This window comes from Urocampus carinirostris, chromosome 2, assembly GCF_059441175.1.
Source record: "Urocampus carinirostris isolate Australia breed hairy pipefish chromosome 2, RoL_Ucar_1.0, whole genome shotgun sequence".
Lineage (NCBI taxonomy): Eukaryota > Metazoa > Chordata > Actinopteri > Syngnathiformes > Syngnathidae > Urocampus > Urocampus carinirostris.
In genome coordinates, this window is record NC_142350.1 from 1202650 (window position 1) to 1218859 (window position 16210).

The window sequence follows — 16210 nt, forward strand, 5'->3', positions numbered from 1 at the left end:
TCAATTTGTTTGTCTTGTCCATTTTCTTTGTGCATTTCTTGATCAAATTCATTGGGTATTTCCATAACTTTATTCATTTCCTGTTCATCTTCATTGGGTATTTCCATAACTTTATTCATTTCTTGTTCATTTTCATTTTGTATTTCCATAACTTTATTAATTTCATTGTCTTTGTTATCTTTATTCATTTCATTGTCTTTGTTACATTTATTCATTTCATTATCTATGTTGTCTGACATCATTTCATTGTCTTTGTTGTCTTTGTTAACTAATTTGTTAGCAAACGATTTCGGGCAGTTTCTATAGAGGTGATTCGTTTCTCCACAGAGATTGCATTTTCTGCTATTGATACATTCCTCAAAGGAATGTCCAATTGTTCTGCACTTTCCACAAAAAATTCGATCATATACCTCAGCCAGATGCCCATGCTCACCACATTTGCGACAGAGTTTCGGTTGCCCTTGATAGTGGATAAAGCCACGGTTTTACCCCAGGAATATAGTCGAAGGGATTTGTTTCAGTCCCTGAAAGCCCTGAGGATCTTGCCGTAGTTGGACTGGTACCCTCCAGGCACCAGTCCAATAGCCTTTCTCACCCCTCACCTTCATAGCCTGGCCTTTTACCGTGCAGTATCTACTCAACCAATAACAGACGTCATCAGCACTGACTACTTCACTAAACATTCTGACAATGACAATCTTGTTAGCATTATCAGTCAGCTTCTCCACTGTAAATCCAGAAAACTGGGGCCTCACTCCCTCAAAGCGATTCCAAAACTCTTGATAAAGAGCTGCCGTTTCAAAACTTACATCAAAGCCCTTGCCAGAAGGCATTTTTATGACAGCATGTACCTCCTCCTTTTTAAACTTCAGAAGCTTTTCATTGAACTTGTTAATAAAATCCAGCCTTGACATTCCCTCCGAAATTGCCACAACATCTTTGAGCCAGAATCTTACGCAGTTACGTCTCCGCCCGCCGGTATAATGCCATGGCAGGACTCGGCTGCTTTACTTCTAACTATGTTTAAATGTTTAGAATTGTATATAGTATAGTATACATCATATATGAAGGAATAGGTATAGTGACTACAAACGTCAGAATATGATGTCCAGCAATGACGGCGTTGTTCACATTGACGGGCCATAAATAAGAATAATGTAAAATTATCTTGCCAGCTGGATATGATTACACGGCGGGGACAATATTTAAGTGATACAAATTTCTTCCACAGCACTTCACTTATTTCTAAGTAGAGTCAAGTTTAGTGTGTACATAGCTAATGTGATTGCTATTGTAATGAGAGGTTTGGTTTAGCATACAAAGGGCACAGTTTTAACTGCAGTTTAAGGTAAATGTATCAGGCCAACAGACCCCATTTTGGCCGTAAATTTGTAAAGTAAGCTACTTTTAGTTGTGTATTTCTCAGATACGGGGACAGACAACTCGCTCGCTTGTTGTACCTAGGGACAATTTGGACTGGACCTCAGAACTGTGCTCAGAGCATTTTGAGTAGAATAATAGTTGTGAACCCTCTTTCTCCTTTGTTTTGATCTCTCCCTCCCTCCTGCTTTTTTTTCTCATTCTCTTTATTGCTCTTGTTCAGTTTCACTTTTTGCTCTCTCCCTCGCCCCCTCTCTGTCTCTCGTTTTCTCTTCCAAATAAATGTTTTTACTTTGATGAGCGTCCGTCTGCTCACACATCGCTTCCGCATTCACGATTGGTGAGATAGTAAACTTCTGGTCCCTGTTGTAAAACAGTACAGTCCGATTCAAGCCTTTAAAATGTACTTCACTGTCAATCTTGTAAACTTATAAAATTGTTTTTTGATTTTTTTTTCGTTATTCAAATGTTCACAAAGTGAAACGGGGCGTGTCCGATTTATCACGTGACCCCGACGTCGTCTGTCTCGCCAATAGCAAAGATGGCGGCAAGCAGTGGAGAATCTTCTCGAGCTTCGCCTGACGACGCCTTTCAGAACTTTTACACGGAGGTGAAAACAAAAAATGATTCATTGTCGTTTTATTTTCCTCCGGTTCGATTATATTAAATTGTGGACACGTAACGTTAGTTTGGAGCCGCACTCGCGCACGGGTAGCAACATGCTAACGTTGGAGATGCTTTCATAAATCCATCGTGGATTACTAGGGGGGGCGCTGAAGCTAAGGTCTGTCCCCCCACCCCCAGTCCGCGAGCCAAGGGTGTTAATCCGGCCCCGGAGAATACGGCAAGAGAAGCACAAGAGAAAAAATACTTGCAGTTTGAAATATGACCACTTGAGGCCGCCAAAGCCATGCCACCACTCTCAGCGCGACTGAAGCTATATTTCTTTCTCTCTTCTCTCTCTTGCTCTCTCGTTTTTCCCCCTCTCTCTCTTCTTTCTCGCCCGCTCTATTCTTTTCTCTTTGTTTCTCTCCCTCTCTGTCTCTTCATTCCTTCTATTTCTCTCGTCTCTCTTTTTTCCCTCTTTCTGTCTTTTTCAATTCTCTTTCTCTCTTCCTCTTTGTATTTCTTTCTTTCTCCTGTTTTTGTTTTCTCTTTCACTCTGTCTCTTTCTTCCCTCGTTGTCTATCACTCTCTATTTCTTCTCTCTCTACCTCTCTCTGTCTTTTTCTCCCTTTTTCACCCTATCTGTTTCTATTTCCCTCCGTCTTTCTCTATTTCTTTTCTTCTCCTTCCTTTCTCTCTTTTTTGCTCTTTCGGTCTTCTCTCTCCCCCTCCCTCTTTCTTTTTCTCTCTCTCTTGCGCTTCCTCTCTTGTTCTTTACCCTCCCTCTCTTTTTGTTTAATCTAAAAGTCCAGCCCCTCTGAGAATTTGTTTTAACATGTTGCCCCTGATCTCAAATAAGTGTGTCACCCTGCTTTAAATATCTATTTAAGTATTAAGTTTGTGACCCTTACTTTAAATAATGGACGTTTTACAATCTTGCCAGCTTGATGCATATGAATCTATAGCAAATGAATAATCTATATTTTATGTTGATAATATGTGTATTACTTGCCCTCATGTAGGTTTTAGATGAGGGGATGGTGTCATAATAGTCTGTAATAATAGTTTGCAATGGGCTTTGATCTGTGGAGTCCTTTGAGACTCTTTGTGATCAAGTGCTATGCAAATTAATAAATAAACATGGAGGCAATGTAAACACAATTCATTTTGTTGCAGGTGAAGCAGATAGAGAAAAGAGATTCCGTGTTGACGTCCAAGCAGCAGATCGATCGATTGCTCAGGCCTGGCTCATCTTACTTTAACTTAAACCCCTTTGAGGTAAACATTTTCTATCGTTATGATGTCATCGCATCCAACAGCCAATCAGATCTTCGTGAATTTAGGTCCTGCAAATAGATCCGGATGCGACCGAAATGGACTTGAAGAAAAGATTCAGAGCGGTAAGGAGTCCATTGGGTGGTCGGATCGATTGTTCTGGTGCGACAAACTCTCTGGGCAATCATGTCTACTAGTTGGGTCGGACTAACTCTTTTTTTGTGTTTATGCTAGCTGTCTATTCTAGTCCATCCTGATAAAAATCAAGACGATGCAGACAGAGCCCAGGAAGCGTTTGAAGGTAAGCGCCAAAATGGCTTTAAAGCAGGGGTGTCTAATGGGCGGGCCAGAGCAGTCCGTTCAAGGGATTGAATCCGACCCGTGAGACAGTGGCGAGAGCAGTGCAAGAAAAAAAAGAACTGCAGGTCGAAAAAGATACTTGATGTCGCCAAAGTCAGGCGCCACTCACAAAAGCTTTCACTGATTTTTTTTTCTCTCCTTCTCTCTTCCTCCCTTTTCTTTTTTTTTGTTCTTCCTTTTTTTTCTCTTACTCCATCTCTTTGTCCCTCTTACGATCATTTTTCTCTCCTTTCTCTGTTCTCTTTTCTTCACTCTTTTCTTTTCTATTTCTCTGTATCCTTTGTGTTCCTCTTTTTTTTCTCGATTTGTCTCTTTCTTTCTGTCTCTTGTCTTCTCTTTGTTTTTCTTCTTTTTCTCTCTCTTTTTTTCCCCTTGCTTTTTTTTCTCTTTTTTCTTCTCCCTCTTTCTCTCCTCTTTCTTATTCTCTATCTCTTTTTATCTCTCTCTCTCATCTTCCTCTCCTTTCTCACTTTATCTCCATTTTTGTTCTTCTGTCTCTCTAGGTCTCTTTTTCCTCTTTTTCTCCCTCCCTCTTTATTTTTTTCTGTCTCTATCACTCACTTTTTTCTTTTTTCTCTTATGTTCTTTCTCTTTTTCTCTTCCTGTTTCTTTGTCTATCTTCCTATTTTTTTCTCCTCCTTCATTATTTCTCTCTATTTTTCTCTGTCTTGTTGTCTTTCTCTTTTTTTCTTTATCAACTTTTCTCTTGCTCTATTAATCTTTATTTATTTTCCTCTATCCCCCACTCTCTCACAGCGTCTCTCTTCTTTTTTCTTTTTTTCACTTTCTCTAATTTCTTTCATTCTTTCCTTTTCTTTTTCTCTTTTACCATCTCTTTCTCTCTCAATAACCCTCTTTTTTCCGTCTTTCTATCTTATTTCTTTCTCTTATCTACTAGTATGGCCCCTAGAGATTTTTTTTTCACCGTATAACCCCTGAGCTAAACTGGGTTTCACACCCCTGCTCTAAAGGATATTGTGTGTTATTTAATCCATCCTAGTGGTAAAAAAAAACCTTTAATTCATCAGAAAATAAACAATGTTTATTTGAACAACAACAAAAACTATCATACAAAAGTGCATTTTTGTTAAAGCTGTGGACAAGGCGTACAAGCTCCTTCAGGATCCTGAACAAAAGAAGCGAGCTTTAGACGTCATTCAAGCCGGAAAAGAATACGTGGAACACATGGTGAGTTTCCCCCAGCATGCTTTTGTTTTGGTGGAAAATTAGTAAAACACAGATTTATTTTTTGGGTACTGTGTCTTACGGTTAGGAGAATATCCTGATGCAACAACTAGAGCGCTGAGTGCCTACGAGCTATTTGAGATGTCTTTCAAACAAAAACATTGCTCGGCATATGAGGAATAAAAATAAAAGTTACGGGAATTTCCCGATGCTACGACCGTATGGCTGAGTGCTCCAGACCTTTAGAAAGTGAAGGTGTTGCGAGTCCAGTTTAAAGGAAAGAGATAAAAACTGGAACAGTAATAGGGAAAATATGTGTTAGGTTCATTTAAAGTGAGAGTTACTTAATTTGAGGTGTACTGTAAGTTTTTACATATCAACAAGTCTCTGATGCTCCCTCACTGGACCACCACTTCCATTGTTAATCGGCCAATTACTCCATCATAATAAACTTGGATTTTATTTCATTAATATTTATCTCAGTGTTTTTATATTAAATTACAATTCACATGTGTTTTTATTGCTCATGAAGATGTCTTTTGTAGCTATTTTGTGTATACTTGGATTATTTGGGGAGGCTTATAACTGATTAATTTGTTTTCAGTTATTATTTCTGGGGGAAACATTTGTTCAAGACATGAGAAATTTTAGACGTGAGCTCCTTTCGGAGTCTAAATCAAGGTCGTATGTAGAAACATAACTGTATTTTATTAAAATTCTTCATAATAATTATTTTCACTGGCTGCAAGATTCTTCCACTACACAATTTGCTCTTAAGATTATTTTGTCGTGAGAAAAAAACCCGTAAATGAACTAATTCTTCCTTGATTTTCCTGCAACAGGTAAAGGAGAAAAAGAAACAGTTAAAGAAAGACGGCAAAGTTCAAATAGTGGAGGAGGACGACCCGGAAGTTGTAAGAGACTACCTTCACCCACCCTCTGATTAAATGAGTCCTCCAAATGGCAGCTCTTTCTTTCTCCCAGTTCAGGCAAGCTGTTTACAAACAGACCATGAAACTTTTTGCCGAGCTCGCCATTAAACGCAAGGAGAGAGAAGCAAAAGACATGCACGAAAGGTAGGAACTTTCATGGCGGAAATTTTGCCTCCGCTACAAATGTCCCCTCTCAGCTGCACGCATGCGCAAACGCGCTCTGCCCAGACCTTTTCAGGGCACAAGAGAATCTATCCAGCGTATGAAAATCAGAGCTCGAATTTGTCAAATTAATTCACAAGCCGATCTGGCCAGAATACATGTGAATGCGGGTAAAAACCAAGAAGGTTTCTTCTGTGTTTTTTAAACGCAGTACACCCACCCTTGGTTTTCGTGGTCAATGGGAACCATAAACACCCGTGAAAAGTGAAAAATCCGTAAAGTACAATGTCAACACAAGATTGCACAAACTAAAGTAAGCGCACATATTAGCTGGAGAGGCGGGGGTAATGGGGGAGATTGTCCCTGCTGTTGAACTGATGGATGCAGCTTGTACGTTACCTTCAGGAAGTTTCTGCCTTTGCACAGTCGGTTAACATGTTTGTTTTTGCTCAACCATGGTTAATTTAACAACTTGACATTTTTGCCTTGTCAAACGTGACAAGTCTGATCACACTGACATTAAAAAGATTCACATTTCGTGTGGTTGTAGTCTGCTAAAAAATCTTGTGTGACACTCAAATAATTTGCTAATGTATGTCAATCTTTTGGCCAACACTAAAAAGTATGAAAGATACATTTCTGTGTTGTGCAACCAAGTTAATTCAGTGTTTAAAAATATGCACATTTATCATCGCTCATGTATATTTGCTTTTTGTTTTTCAATCAAAATATATTTATGCCACCAGGAGGCATCTAATAACACTGTCCCTCTAAACCAGGGATGTCAAACTCAATTGCACAAGGGGCCAAAATTCAAAACACATGTAAGGTCGCGGGCCAACCAGGATAAACATTTATTGAACACACTTAAACTGAATGTTTTTGGAACATAAATATGAATAAAAACAGACAAGAATATTAAATTTAAACCTTAAATCACTCATACAGTATTATTTTGCTGTAAATAAAAATATCTTGTTAAATTATACAACTTGGAACTTAAATTAAACAACTTAACATCAAAATAACATTCAAATTCCTTTGCTCTTATGTCAATATATATATATATATATATATATATATATATAAACTTAAATATCCCAAAATATTTTGCTCTCAATATATCTCCTGTCAAAAGTAGAAATATGAAAATGCTACACAAATTATTTTGTAAAAACGTCACAACATTCTGAGAACAGGGAGCCTGATGTGCTTACCTTTGGCGCAGACTGAGTAGGGTGAGAGAGATGGGAGGGAGTGCTTGCACTCTTTGCATAGCTCCACCCATCCCTCCCACTCACCCAATCAAATAACTAAGTTCTCTTCTGGTGTTTTAGCATATTTACAATTTGTTCCATAGATTCATCAAAAATTATCTGAACACAGATTATATAGTGAGCTTTTATATAAAGGATTCTTTAGCGTTGTACAGCCAAAACGAGTTTTTTTTTGTGTGACACCTTGACTGTAAATAGTGAAAACGTGCCCTATATATTCTGAAAAGTACTGATTTTCAATTCAGCTTTGGTTTGGCTTTGCGTGTGTGGTCAACTATGCTAGGTCTGTTAAAATAAAGCTGTGCTGCAGTTTGTCAAGAGGTAGCTTGGCCTATTGTGTACTTTCTATGAAGTCACTATCTTTGATTTTTGCATTTCGGAGATGGAATATGAGCTTGCTCTGTCCACTCCACGCATCGGCCCGGTATTGCAGTACCTCCGGGAACGGTGCATTCGCAATGATCGCAGCAAGACTTTAGGGCTAGGACCTTAGCTTGGCCTTTTGGCTGAGAGTAAGTGTACTGGCTCCTAGGCTTTCTAGCGTATTATGAACTGATCGATAACGGATAATGGATAATGAATAACGAAGATAGAACAATAACCCTTAAAAACCCCAAAACCCCAATGTCTCAAGTTTTGAACGAGATGGAGAAAATTTGCATGCAATCAAATTTGTCTCTGAGCCATAGGTTCTCGACCCCAGGTATATAGTATAGTATACGTCGCATATGAAGGAATAGGTACAGTGACTAAAACGTCAGAATATGATGTCCAGGGATGAGACTGCGTTGTTCATATTGACGGGTCATCAATAACAATAATGTAAAATAGTCTTGCGGGCCGGATATGATTACACGGCGGGCCGGACGTGGCCCGCGGGCCGGAAGTTTGACACGTGCTCTAAACCATAGGCACCGTGAGTGAAGTCCGCGAGCCAAGGGTTTTATTCCTGCCCACGAAAATAGGCTGAGAGAAAAATGACTTGCAGTTTGAAATATGCCTGCTGGATGCCGCCAAAACCACACCACCACGAAGCTACTGGAGCTGTGATTCCTTTATCATCTCTCTCCTTTTTTTCTTTTCCTCTATTTACAACTCTCACCATATCTAAAATATTGGCCGAAGTAAAATAGACATTTGCAAAGGTTTCGGTGTTGTAAACTGGTCGTCTCCAAATGGCCACTTTTGGAAATGCCTAGACCTACTTAGAAAAATGTATAAAATAAAATGTTTCGTTTTTGAGATTGTGTTCTATTTTGTCAAGGTACCAGGTAGGGCTTCAAGCCATTCTCTCACCTGTTTTTCAGCTAAGATGCCCATGCTACACTCATCGGCAGGCAAAATTCTGAGGCGAGACTATTTCTTTGTGTTCCAATGTTAGTAGCACTTGAAGTGATTAATAAGACAAAACTTGAGTGTTAATTTTCAAAAGACACCAAAAGCATCCATATTTTCCTAATGGTTCAAGAACCGCATTCAATTTACTTTGGGTATGTCTTGGATTGGGATTTTAGCCAAACTTTACAGGAATGTTAAGAGATTAATAGAGAAAATATTCAACTTTCAATTTACAAGAACACCTCAGATGACCCACCTCACCTCTAATATGTTAAAAAATAATTTACCATTGCCGGAAAGCTAGCAGAATGTAACTTGATTTAATGTCAGATTTTAAACATGTTTGGTAATGATTTGGTTGCCACACTGGACTCATGTTGCTCACCGTTGTGCCAAGTGATGCTCACAGACTTGGTGTCAAAGCTCAGACCCGTAAAGGTTTAGAGCAGGGGTGTCAAACTAATTCTAGCAGGGGGACACATGGTAGAGAGCGAGAGAGAGAGCAAACGAGACAGAAAAAATGGGTGGAGAGAAAGTAAAGAAACACTTGCCAGGCCTGATCCGGCCCACGGGCCGCATGCTTGACACCCCTGGCTTAGAGGCGCATTGCTCTGCAATAATAACGTTTTTGTGTGATGCAGGAAAAGGGCCCGAGAGGAAGAAATCGAAGCGGCAGAGAAGGCAAAGCGCGACAGGGAATGGCAGAAAAACTTTGAGGCAATTACACCTTTTTCTTTTTCTGTGGCTCAATTTGATTGGTTGCCTTCTGCTAACCGCTGTCCAATGGCTGGGCAGGAAACACGAGACGGACGGGTGGACAGTTGGAGGACCTTCCAGGCTAAAGGAAAAAGCAAAGAGAAGAAAAACCGCTCCTTCCTCAAGCCCCCAAAAGTCAAGATGGAGCAGAGGGAATGACGGGGGAAGGGTGTAGGACTGTATTTACCCCTCTCCCTCATTTCACACTGTGTTGGATTCTACCTGCCTTGGTGGGCAAACATTCAAATAATTGGTTATATTTTTCTCTTAAATTTTTATTTATTAAGATACAAGAGTGTATTTACTGGCAGGTTCCTTTCCTTTCCTCTCGCAATCTTTTTTTTTCCCTTTCACTTTTCTTGCTTTCTTTCTCTGGCTCTCTATTCTCTGTCTTTCTCTGGCTGTCTTTCTCAATTTTCTCTTCACACTTTCATTTTCTTCTTTCTATCTCCTCTTGCATTTTCTCTTTATTTCTCTTGCTATAATTTCACACTCTACTTTCTCTCTCTTGCTATCTTCTATTTTTTTCTTGCTTTCTCATACTTCCATGTCGCCCTAGTTGTAGTGATATGCTACTTGAACACTCATTTAGTTAAATGGCAAGGAAGACTACATCAATTGAGTACTTTAAAAATTGACTTATTACTTTCATTTAATAAATCTATGTATTACTGACGTATTAGATTCAAGACTGAAAAAATCTATTCTTTTCCTCCCAGCCAAGTTTTTGAACCCAATGCGGCTAAAAGCTTCAGGGTTTGTACAGGTGCTTGAAATCCTTGAAAATTATTGAATTTTAATTTGGTCTTTCAAAGTGTTTGAATTTGGCCATTAAAAGAGTGTAGTAAACCCTGAAGATTGCCCACCCCTGATGTAACTATTCCATTGTCCATTACTCCGGGAACTCTCACAATCGTGCATTGTGGGTAAAATTAATCTTCCGGGTCCACAGTTCTGCATGTCGAGGGATTCAAATGACTTCCATGACTATCAGTTGTATTACTGGACTGTGGGTCCACAGGGACCCTTGATTTGCTTCACCGTGCAAGTGTCTTTTTGTTTTTATATATAAAAAAAAACATTGGCCACACCCACTATGCAGCTAAGTTGCTGCGCTGATGGTCATTGGCCTATTCTGGCATTTGTGTTCAAATAAATGACATTAAAAATGTGTTGAGTGATTACATGACTTTGCATTGGTCGGCCCCAGTGGGGGCCAATGGGGGCCCGCCTCCCAAAGTGAGGCCCTGGAAGGCGCCGAACAGGGATTGGTCCTTCTTGCCGGATGCTGCTTTTCTGCTTGGTTGCTGCAGAGATAAAATTGCATTGAACAGGAAGAAAATGTATAGAGAAATGTAGAAGTATTGTGTTTTTAGGGTTCGTACGGGTGGTTGATATCCTTAAATGCTTGAAATTTAATGTATTTTCAAGGTCAGGAAAGTGCCTGAAAATGTTTGAAATCGTTGCCATTGCCACGTTTTGGGGCAGTCAGACTTTAGATAACGCGCAATAAATGATAAAGACTTAAATATGAAGAATGTGAATTTTTCATGTTTTTAATGATATCAATAATATCATTGCACTAAATTATATAGTAATTTTACATGTTTTGCAGGGATCCCCTAAAAAATATAATTAAAATATTTACAAAGTTGTAAAATACAAAACAATTTTTGCTTTGTACACACTAAACAGATTTTTAAAACACAAAACCCCTGAAAATGTAAAAAAAATAAAATGAAAATAAAAGACATTAAGTGCTAGAAATAAATAATAAAATGCAAAAAAAAATATTAACAGATTATAATTCTATTTTAATAAATTCAGACAGGGATCCTCTAAAAAAAGTGCAAAAAAAATCTTAATTAAAATAAGTAAAACAAAAAAGTTCAGCAGTCACTTAAATTGAAAAGTTGAATGCACTCTGCCTCGGAGTAATCAATATCATTAAGATGAGTTCTAATCTTGCTTGTTCTTATGCATAGAATACTTTCTTTTTATTGTCCTCCGTAAGGAACGAATTACCCAACACCAATAGATCCCTTTCCTTGTTTGTAAACAAGTCTGACGCAGCCACTTGTTGAAGCAGAATGTCAGAATTTGTGTCATTTTGCAGCAGCCCATCGACACAAAAAGACTAGATCATACTTAGGAACAGCTCAAAATAGCAGTTTGTGCTAAATCTATTAGCAAGATAGCGACTTTTTGGATTTATTCTTTCGAAGGTACTTGGAAAAATTCAAACATTGGCCTTGAAAGTGCTTGAAAAGTGCTTGAATTTGGTCATCAAAAAGGTGTACGAACCCTGCAATGTGTGTGCACACTTAATTGTTAGTTGTGTTGCGCACCCTGGGCAGGCAATGATGGCTCCTGAAGTTTGTTTTCCTAACGTAGCGTTCGGCATTTTTTTTGGCTAGCGCCGCCTGCTGCCGTTTCCTTGGAGACCAACCACAATACACTGTTAAGATGATTTCAGGGTTGGGTAGGGTTACTTTAACTGGATTACTTTCAATTACTTTTGGATTACTCCATTACCAAATACGCTAATAAAAGACAAAATAAACTAAATATGAATAAAATTATGACTCACTACACGTGGTAAGCTTTCTCTCCTGGCTTTGATCTCTGTCAAAACTAACATAAAATGCGACAGAAACAAAATGAAAATAAATCCAAACAGCTTGCCAACATAATTTTTGCCGTTCCATGTATTCCGTTACTCCCCAAGCCTGCACAAAATTTAGTAATTTTATTCATATTTAGTTTCTTTCGTCTTTTATTAGCATATTTGGTATTGGAGTAATACAAAAGTAATTGAAAGTAATCCAGTTAAAGTAACCCTACCCAACCCTGTGATTAATTTACCCCAGACGAGTTCTTTTTAAGCCGAGACCATTTAAAGCAGTGTTTTTGCCGTAAGACCTTGTCTAGTGTTCCGCAGGAAACGGTTTGCAGAAAATGCATGCAATTATTTTGTATATTGCTTTTTTACAGTAAACAGACAAGTAATTGTAACATTCATATGGCAGCAGATTACTATTTTTTTCTTTACATATATCTCATCTCATTAGCTGCACCGCTTATCCTCAGTAGGGTGGCGGGGGTGCTGGAGCCCATCCCAGCAATCATCAGGCAGTAGGCAGGGGACACCCTGAACTGGTTGCCAGCCAATCGCAGGGCACACGGGGACAGACAACTCACTCGCTCATTCGGACAATTTGGACCAGCCAATTCACCTGAAAGGCATGTTTTTGGAATGTGGGAGGAAACCGGAGTGCCCGGAGGAAACCCACGCAAGCACGGGGAGAACATACAAACTCCGCACAGGAAGTCTGGAGCTGGATTTGAACCCACACAGGAGGTTCCCAAGACATGAACTGTGCCGCACATGCGCTAACCACTGCGCCGCCGTGCTGCCCTTCTTTACATATATATATATATATTTGGGGCGGCAGTAGCTCAGGAGGTTTTTAGGATTAAGGGATCCCAGTTCGAATCCCTGCTTGTCCGTATTACATGCCGAAGTGTCCTTGGGTAAGACACTGAACCCCCAATACCCCCAATAAGCAGGTTAGCGCCTTACATGGCTGCACAGATCACGGCCGCTATTGGGAAATGTGAAGCACAATGTAAAGCGCTTTGGGAAGTCATTGGCTTGAAAAGCGCTATATAAATGCAGATCATTTCATTTCATATATATAATATATATATATATATATATATATATATATATATATATATATATATAGGGCAGCACGGCAGCGCAGTGGTTAGCGCTTGTGCGGCACAGTTCATGTCATGGGAACCTGTCGTGGGTTCAAATCCAGCTCCAGACTTCCTGTGCGGAGTTTGTATGTTCTCCCCGTGCTTGCGTGGGTTTCCTCCGGGCACTCCGGTTTCCTCCCACATTCCAAAAACATGCATTTCAGGTGAATTGGCCGGTCTAAATTGTCCCTAGGTGTGAATGAGCGAATGAGTTGTCTGTCCCTGTGTGCCCTGCGATTGGCTGGCAACCAGTTCAGGGTGTCCCCTGCCCACTGCCCGGAGATGGCTGGGATGGGCTCCAGCCCCCCCGCAACCCTAATGAGGATAAGCGGTACGGCTAATGAGATGAGATATATATATATATATATATATATATCCATCCATTATCTGCACCGCTTATCCTCAGTAGGGTCGCGGGGGTGCTGGAGCAATCATCAGGCAGTAGGCAGGGGACACCCTGAACTGGTTGCCAGCCAATCGCAGGGCACACAGGGACAGACAACTCGCTCGCTCATTCACAGCTAGGGACAATTAGGACTAGCCAATTAACCTGACACGCATGTTTTTGGAATGTGGAAGGAAACCCAGGCAAGCACGGGGAGAACATACAAACTCCGCACAGGAAGTCCGGTAGCTGGATTTGAACCCATGACCTCAGAACTGTGCCGCACACGCGCTAACCACTGCGCCGCCGTGCTGCATATATTTTTTTTTTGCTCACAAGGTTAGCACAGTATATCAAATAACTTTTTTTTGATAAAGCTTTTAAAGACTGCCCGGCAAAAATGTCACTACAAACCAAATAAAGTAAAAATCTTGCCCAATTACTGATTGTAATCATTATTGTCTTATTTTACCCCGAAAAATATAACGTAAATTTTAAAAAAAATCCCATGGCAGAGGATTTTTGCATATGTAGAAAAAAAACTAACAACAGGTTATAACGTTCGAAATAAGAGCAGAAATATTAACCAAAATAAATAAATTGAGTTACCTCCTGAGCCACGATGATCACAAATGAAAAGAAAACTTTATACTGTCAATTTAAGCTGGAATAAAAGACATTTTTGACATTTTTGACGAACGCTGTGCTTCGAGGTTTTTAATTTAAAAAAAAAAAAAAAAAAAAAGAGTGTCTTGGCTGAAAAAAGGTTGAAAAACACTGGTGTAAAGCTTAGACTCTAAGCAGAGTCATGCATTTAAATAACCAGGTGAGCTAGTTGTCTGGTGAGGCACAATCAGATTTACAAATAAATGAAGCTGAATTTATAACGTAATAGACAAAAAAGTAATATACCGACTGGAGCAAAGAAAATTATGATATACTGTCTTATAATTTACTTCTTTGCACTGCTCCTTTTAAATAAAAGCATCATTATACATATAAAAAAGTCCTTTCAATGAGAAAATGATTTGCTGTTTTCTTGCAAATTCTATCAATAATTTCATTGTTTGAAACCCCAAAACCCAAAACAAGAAAACCACACAAAAATGTCCCAAAACACAAATCGACCAAAAAAGACCCAAAAAAAGAAACATGACCTAAAACAGCTAAAAAAAAACAACCCAAAAATTTAAAAAAATGACCAAAGAGCAACCCCAAAACCAAAAGGTGACCAAAAACAATAACAAAAAATGCACAAGACAAAAAAAGGACCCTGAAAAAAATATTGGCCCAAAAATGACAAAACCAATAATTGACCCAAAAAATAACCCTAATACAATACGACCCAGAAACCAAATATGATATACCCTCAAATATACCCCCCACACAACACAAAAAAACAACCCCAAACCAAAAAACAAGCAAAAAACAACTGAAAATATAATTGAAAAAGACCCATAAAACCCACACCAAAATAACAAAATGAATGAAATTTTTAACAAAAAACCCCAACCCAAAACCAAAGTATGACAGAAAAATGACACAAAAAACGCCCCAAAAATAAAACATTGACCCAATAACAACAAAACTGACCTAAAAAATGACCCACCCCAAAACGACCCAGAAACACATTATGGCTAAATAAACCACCCCTCCAAAAAACAACAACCCAAAACCAAAATAAAACTCAAAACCAGAAAAACCACCCCAAAATGACAACAACCCACAAACCCCCAAAAAATTAACAACCCAAAACAAATCACTGAAAAATGACTCAAAAATGACAACAAAAAAATCTGAAAAAAACACACACAAAAAAAGACCAAAATACAACCCAAAAAGACCAATGACGATCCAACTATTGAAAAACGACCGAAAAACATCCCAAAAACCTTACCGCTCTCTTTTGAATTCGTCCTGGTAGACACTCAACCAATGGGAATGCGTGGTTTTATGGGCGGGGCAAGGCAAACTCCTGCGCCTGCTTATGCTCCTGCGTCGCGTCAAGCTAGTCCTGCGGCTCTTGGGCTCCTTGGGTGTGAGGCCACTACTCCATTGCTTGAGGGGAAGGGGCAGTACCATCAGGGACTCCATCTTCACCCAAAAAGTGTTTTTTTTTTTGCTGCCAAAAAACAGGGAAATGGTCAAAGAGAGCAGGTCACCAAAAGGGGTAAATGGTGGACTCACCTTCAACGCTGGTTCAAAGTAGAAGTACAGGTATCTTCCTGCAAGGGTTTGCTTTAGAGCACAGGAAGTCAGAAAGTAATCCCTTGCTGATCATCCAATTAAAAGCTGGCCACCCTCACAGCCAATTAGGTCAGCACCTGCTTGTTTTCCACACCAGCTTGGTGGCCTTACAGTGGACACCCACCCCTAGGACTTGGAGGTCAGGGGTTCCATTCCTGGCAGAGTCACACCCAAGACTTGCAACAGTGGTACCCATTGACTTCCTGGTTGGCGCCCAGCTTTAGGGGTTGGTCACCTAAAGTCTCATAAAAGAAAAAGAAAGATTGTGGAGGAAGGGTGGATTGTCGTTGAACTATGTTGGAATATGAGCTACAGTAAAGAAAAGAAGTATTTGAACACCCTGCTATTTTGCGATCTCTCCCACTTAGAAATCATGGAGGGTCTGAAATTCTCAACGTAGGTGCATGTCCACCGTGAGAGAGATAAACTAAATAGTAAAATCCAGATATCACAATGCATGATTGTTTTACAATGTATTTGTGTGATATAGCTGCAAATAAGTATTTGAACACCTTAGAAAATGAATGTCAATATTTGGTACA

At 39.4% G+C, this 16210-nt stretch overlaps 2 protein-coding genes and 1 pseudogene across 2 annotated transcripts; 2 read left to right on the forward strand and 1 right to left on the reverse strand.

Moving 5' to 3' along the window:
• Window positions 1–1881: 1881 nt before the first annotated feature.
• dnajc8 (DnaJ (Hsp40) homolog, subfamily C, member 8) lies at window positions 1882–10442 on the forward strand. The gene is made up of 9 exons (XM_088328231.1): window positions 1882–1990; window positions 3163–3264; window positions 3330–3386; window positions 3496–3562; window positions 4715–4809; window positions 5649–5720; window positions 5791–5882; window positions 9157–9232; window positions 9311–10442. The coding sequence occupies exons 1-9, from the start codon at window positions 1922–1924 to the stop codon at window positions 9428–9430; spliced, it is 750 nt and encodes a 249-aa protein (XP_088184357.1). The 5' UTR covers window positions 1882–1921; the 3' UTR covers window positions 9431–10442.
• On the reverse strand, window positions 4841–15667 carry LOC148370575 (uncharacterized). Its single transcript, XM_088328232.1, has 4 exons — window positions 15609–15667; window positions 15319–15543; window positions 11620–11707; window positions 4841–10578 (listed from the first exon to the last, which is right to left on the reverse strand). Exons 2-4 carry the CDS (start codon window positions 15513–15515, stop codon window positions 10453–10455), a joined length of 411 nt encoding a protein of 136 aa, XP_088184358.1. The 5' UTR covers window positions 15516–15543; window positions 15609–15667; the 3' UTR covers window positions 4841–10452.
• LOC148370576 (U2 spliceosomal RNA) lies at window positions 7519–7635 on the forward strand (annotated as a pseudogene).
• Window positions 15668–16210: the final 543 nt, after the last annotated feature.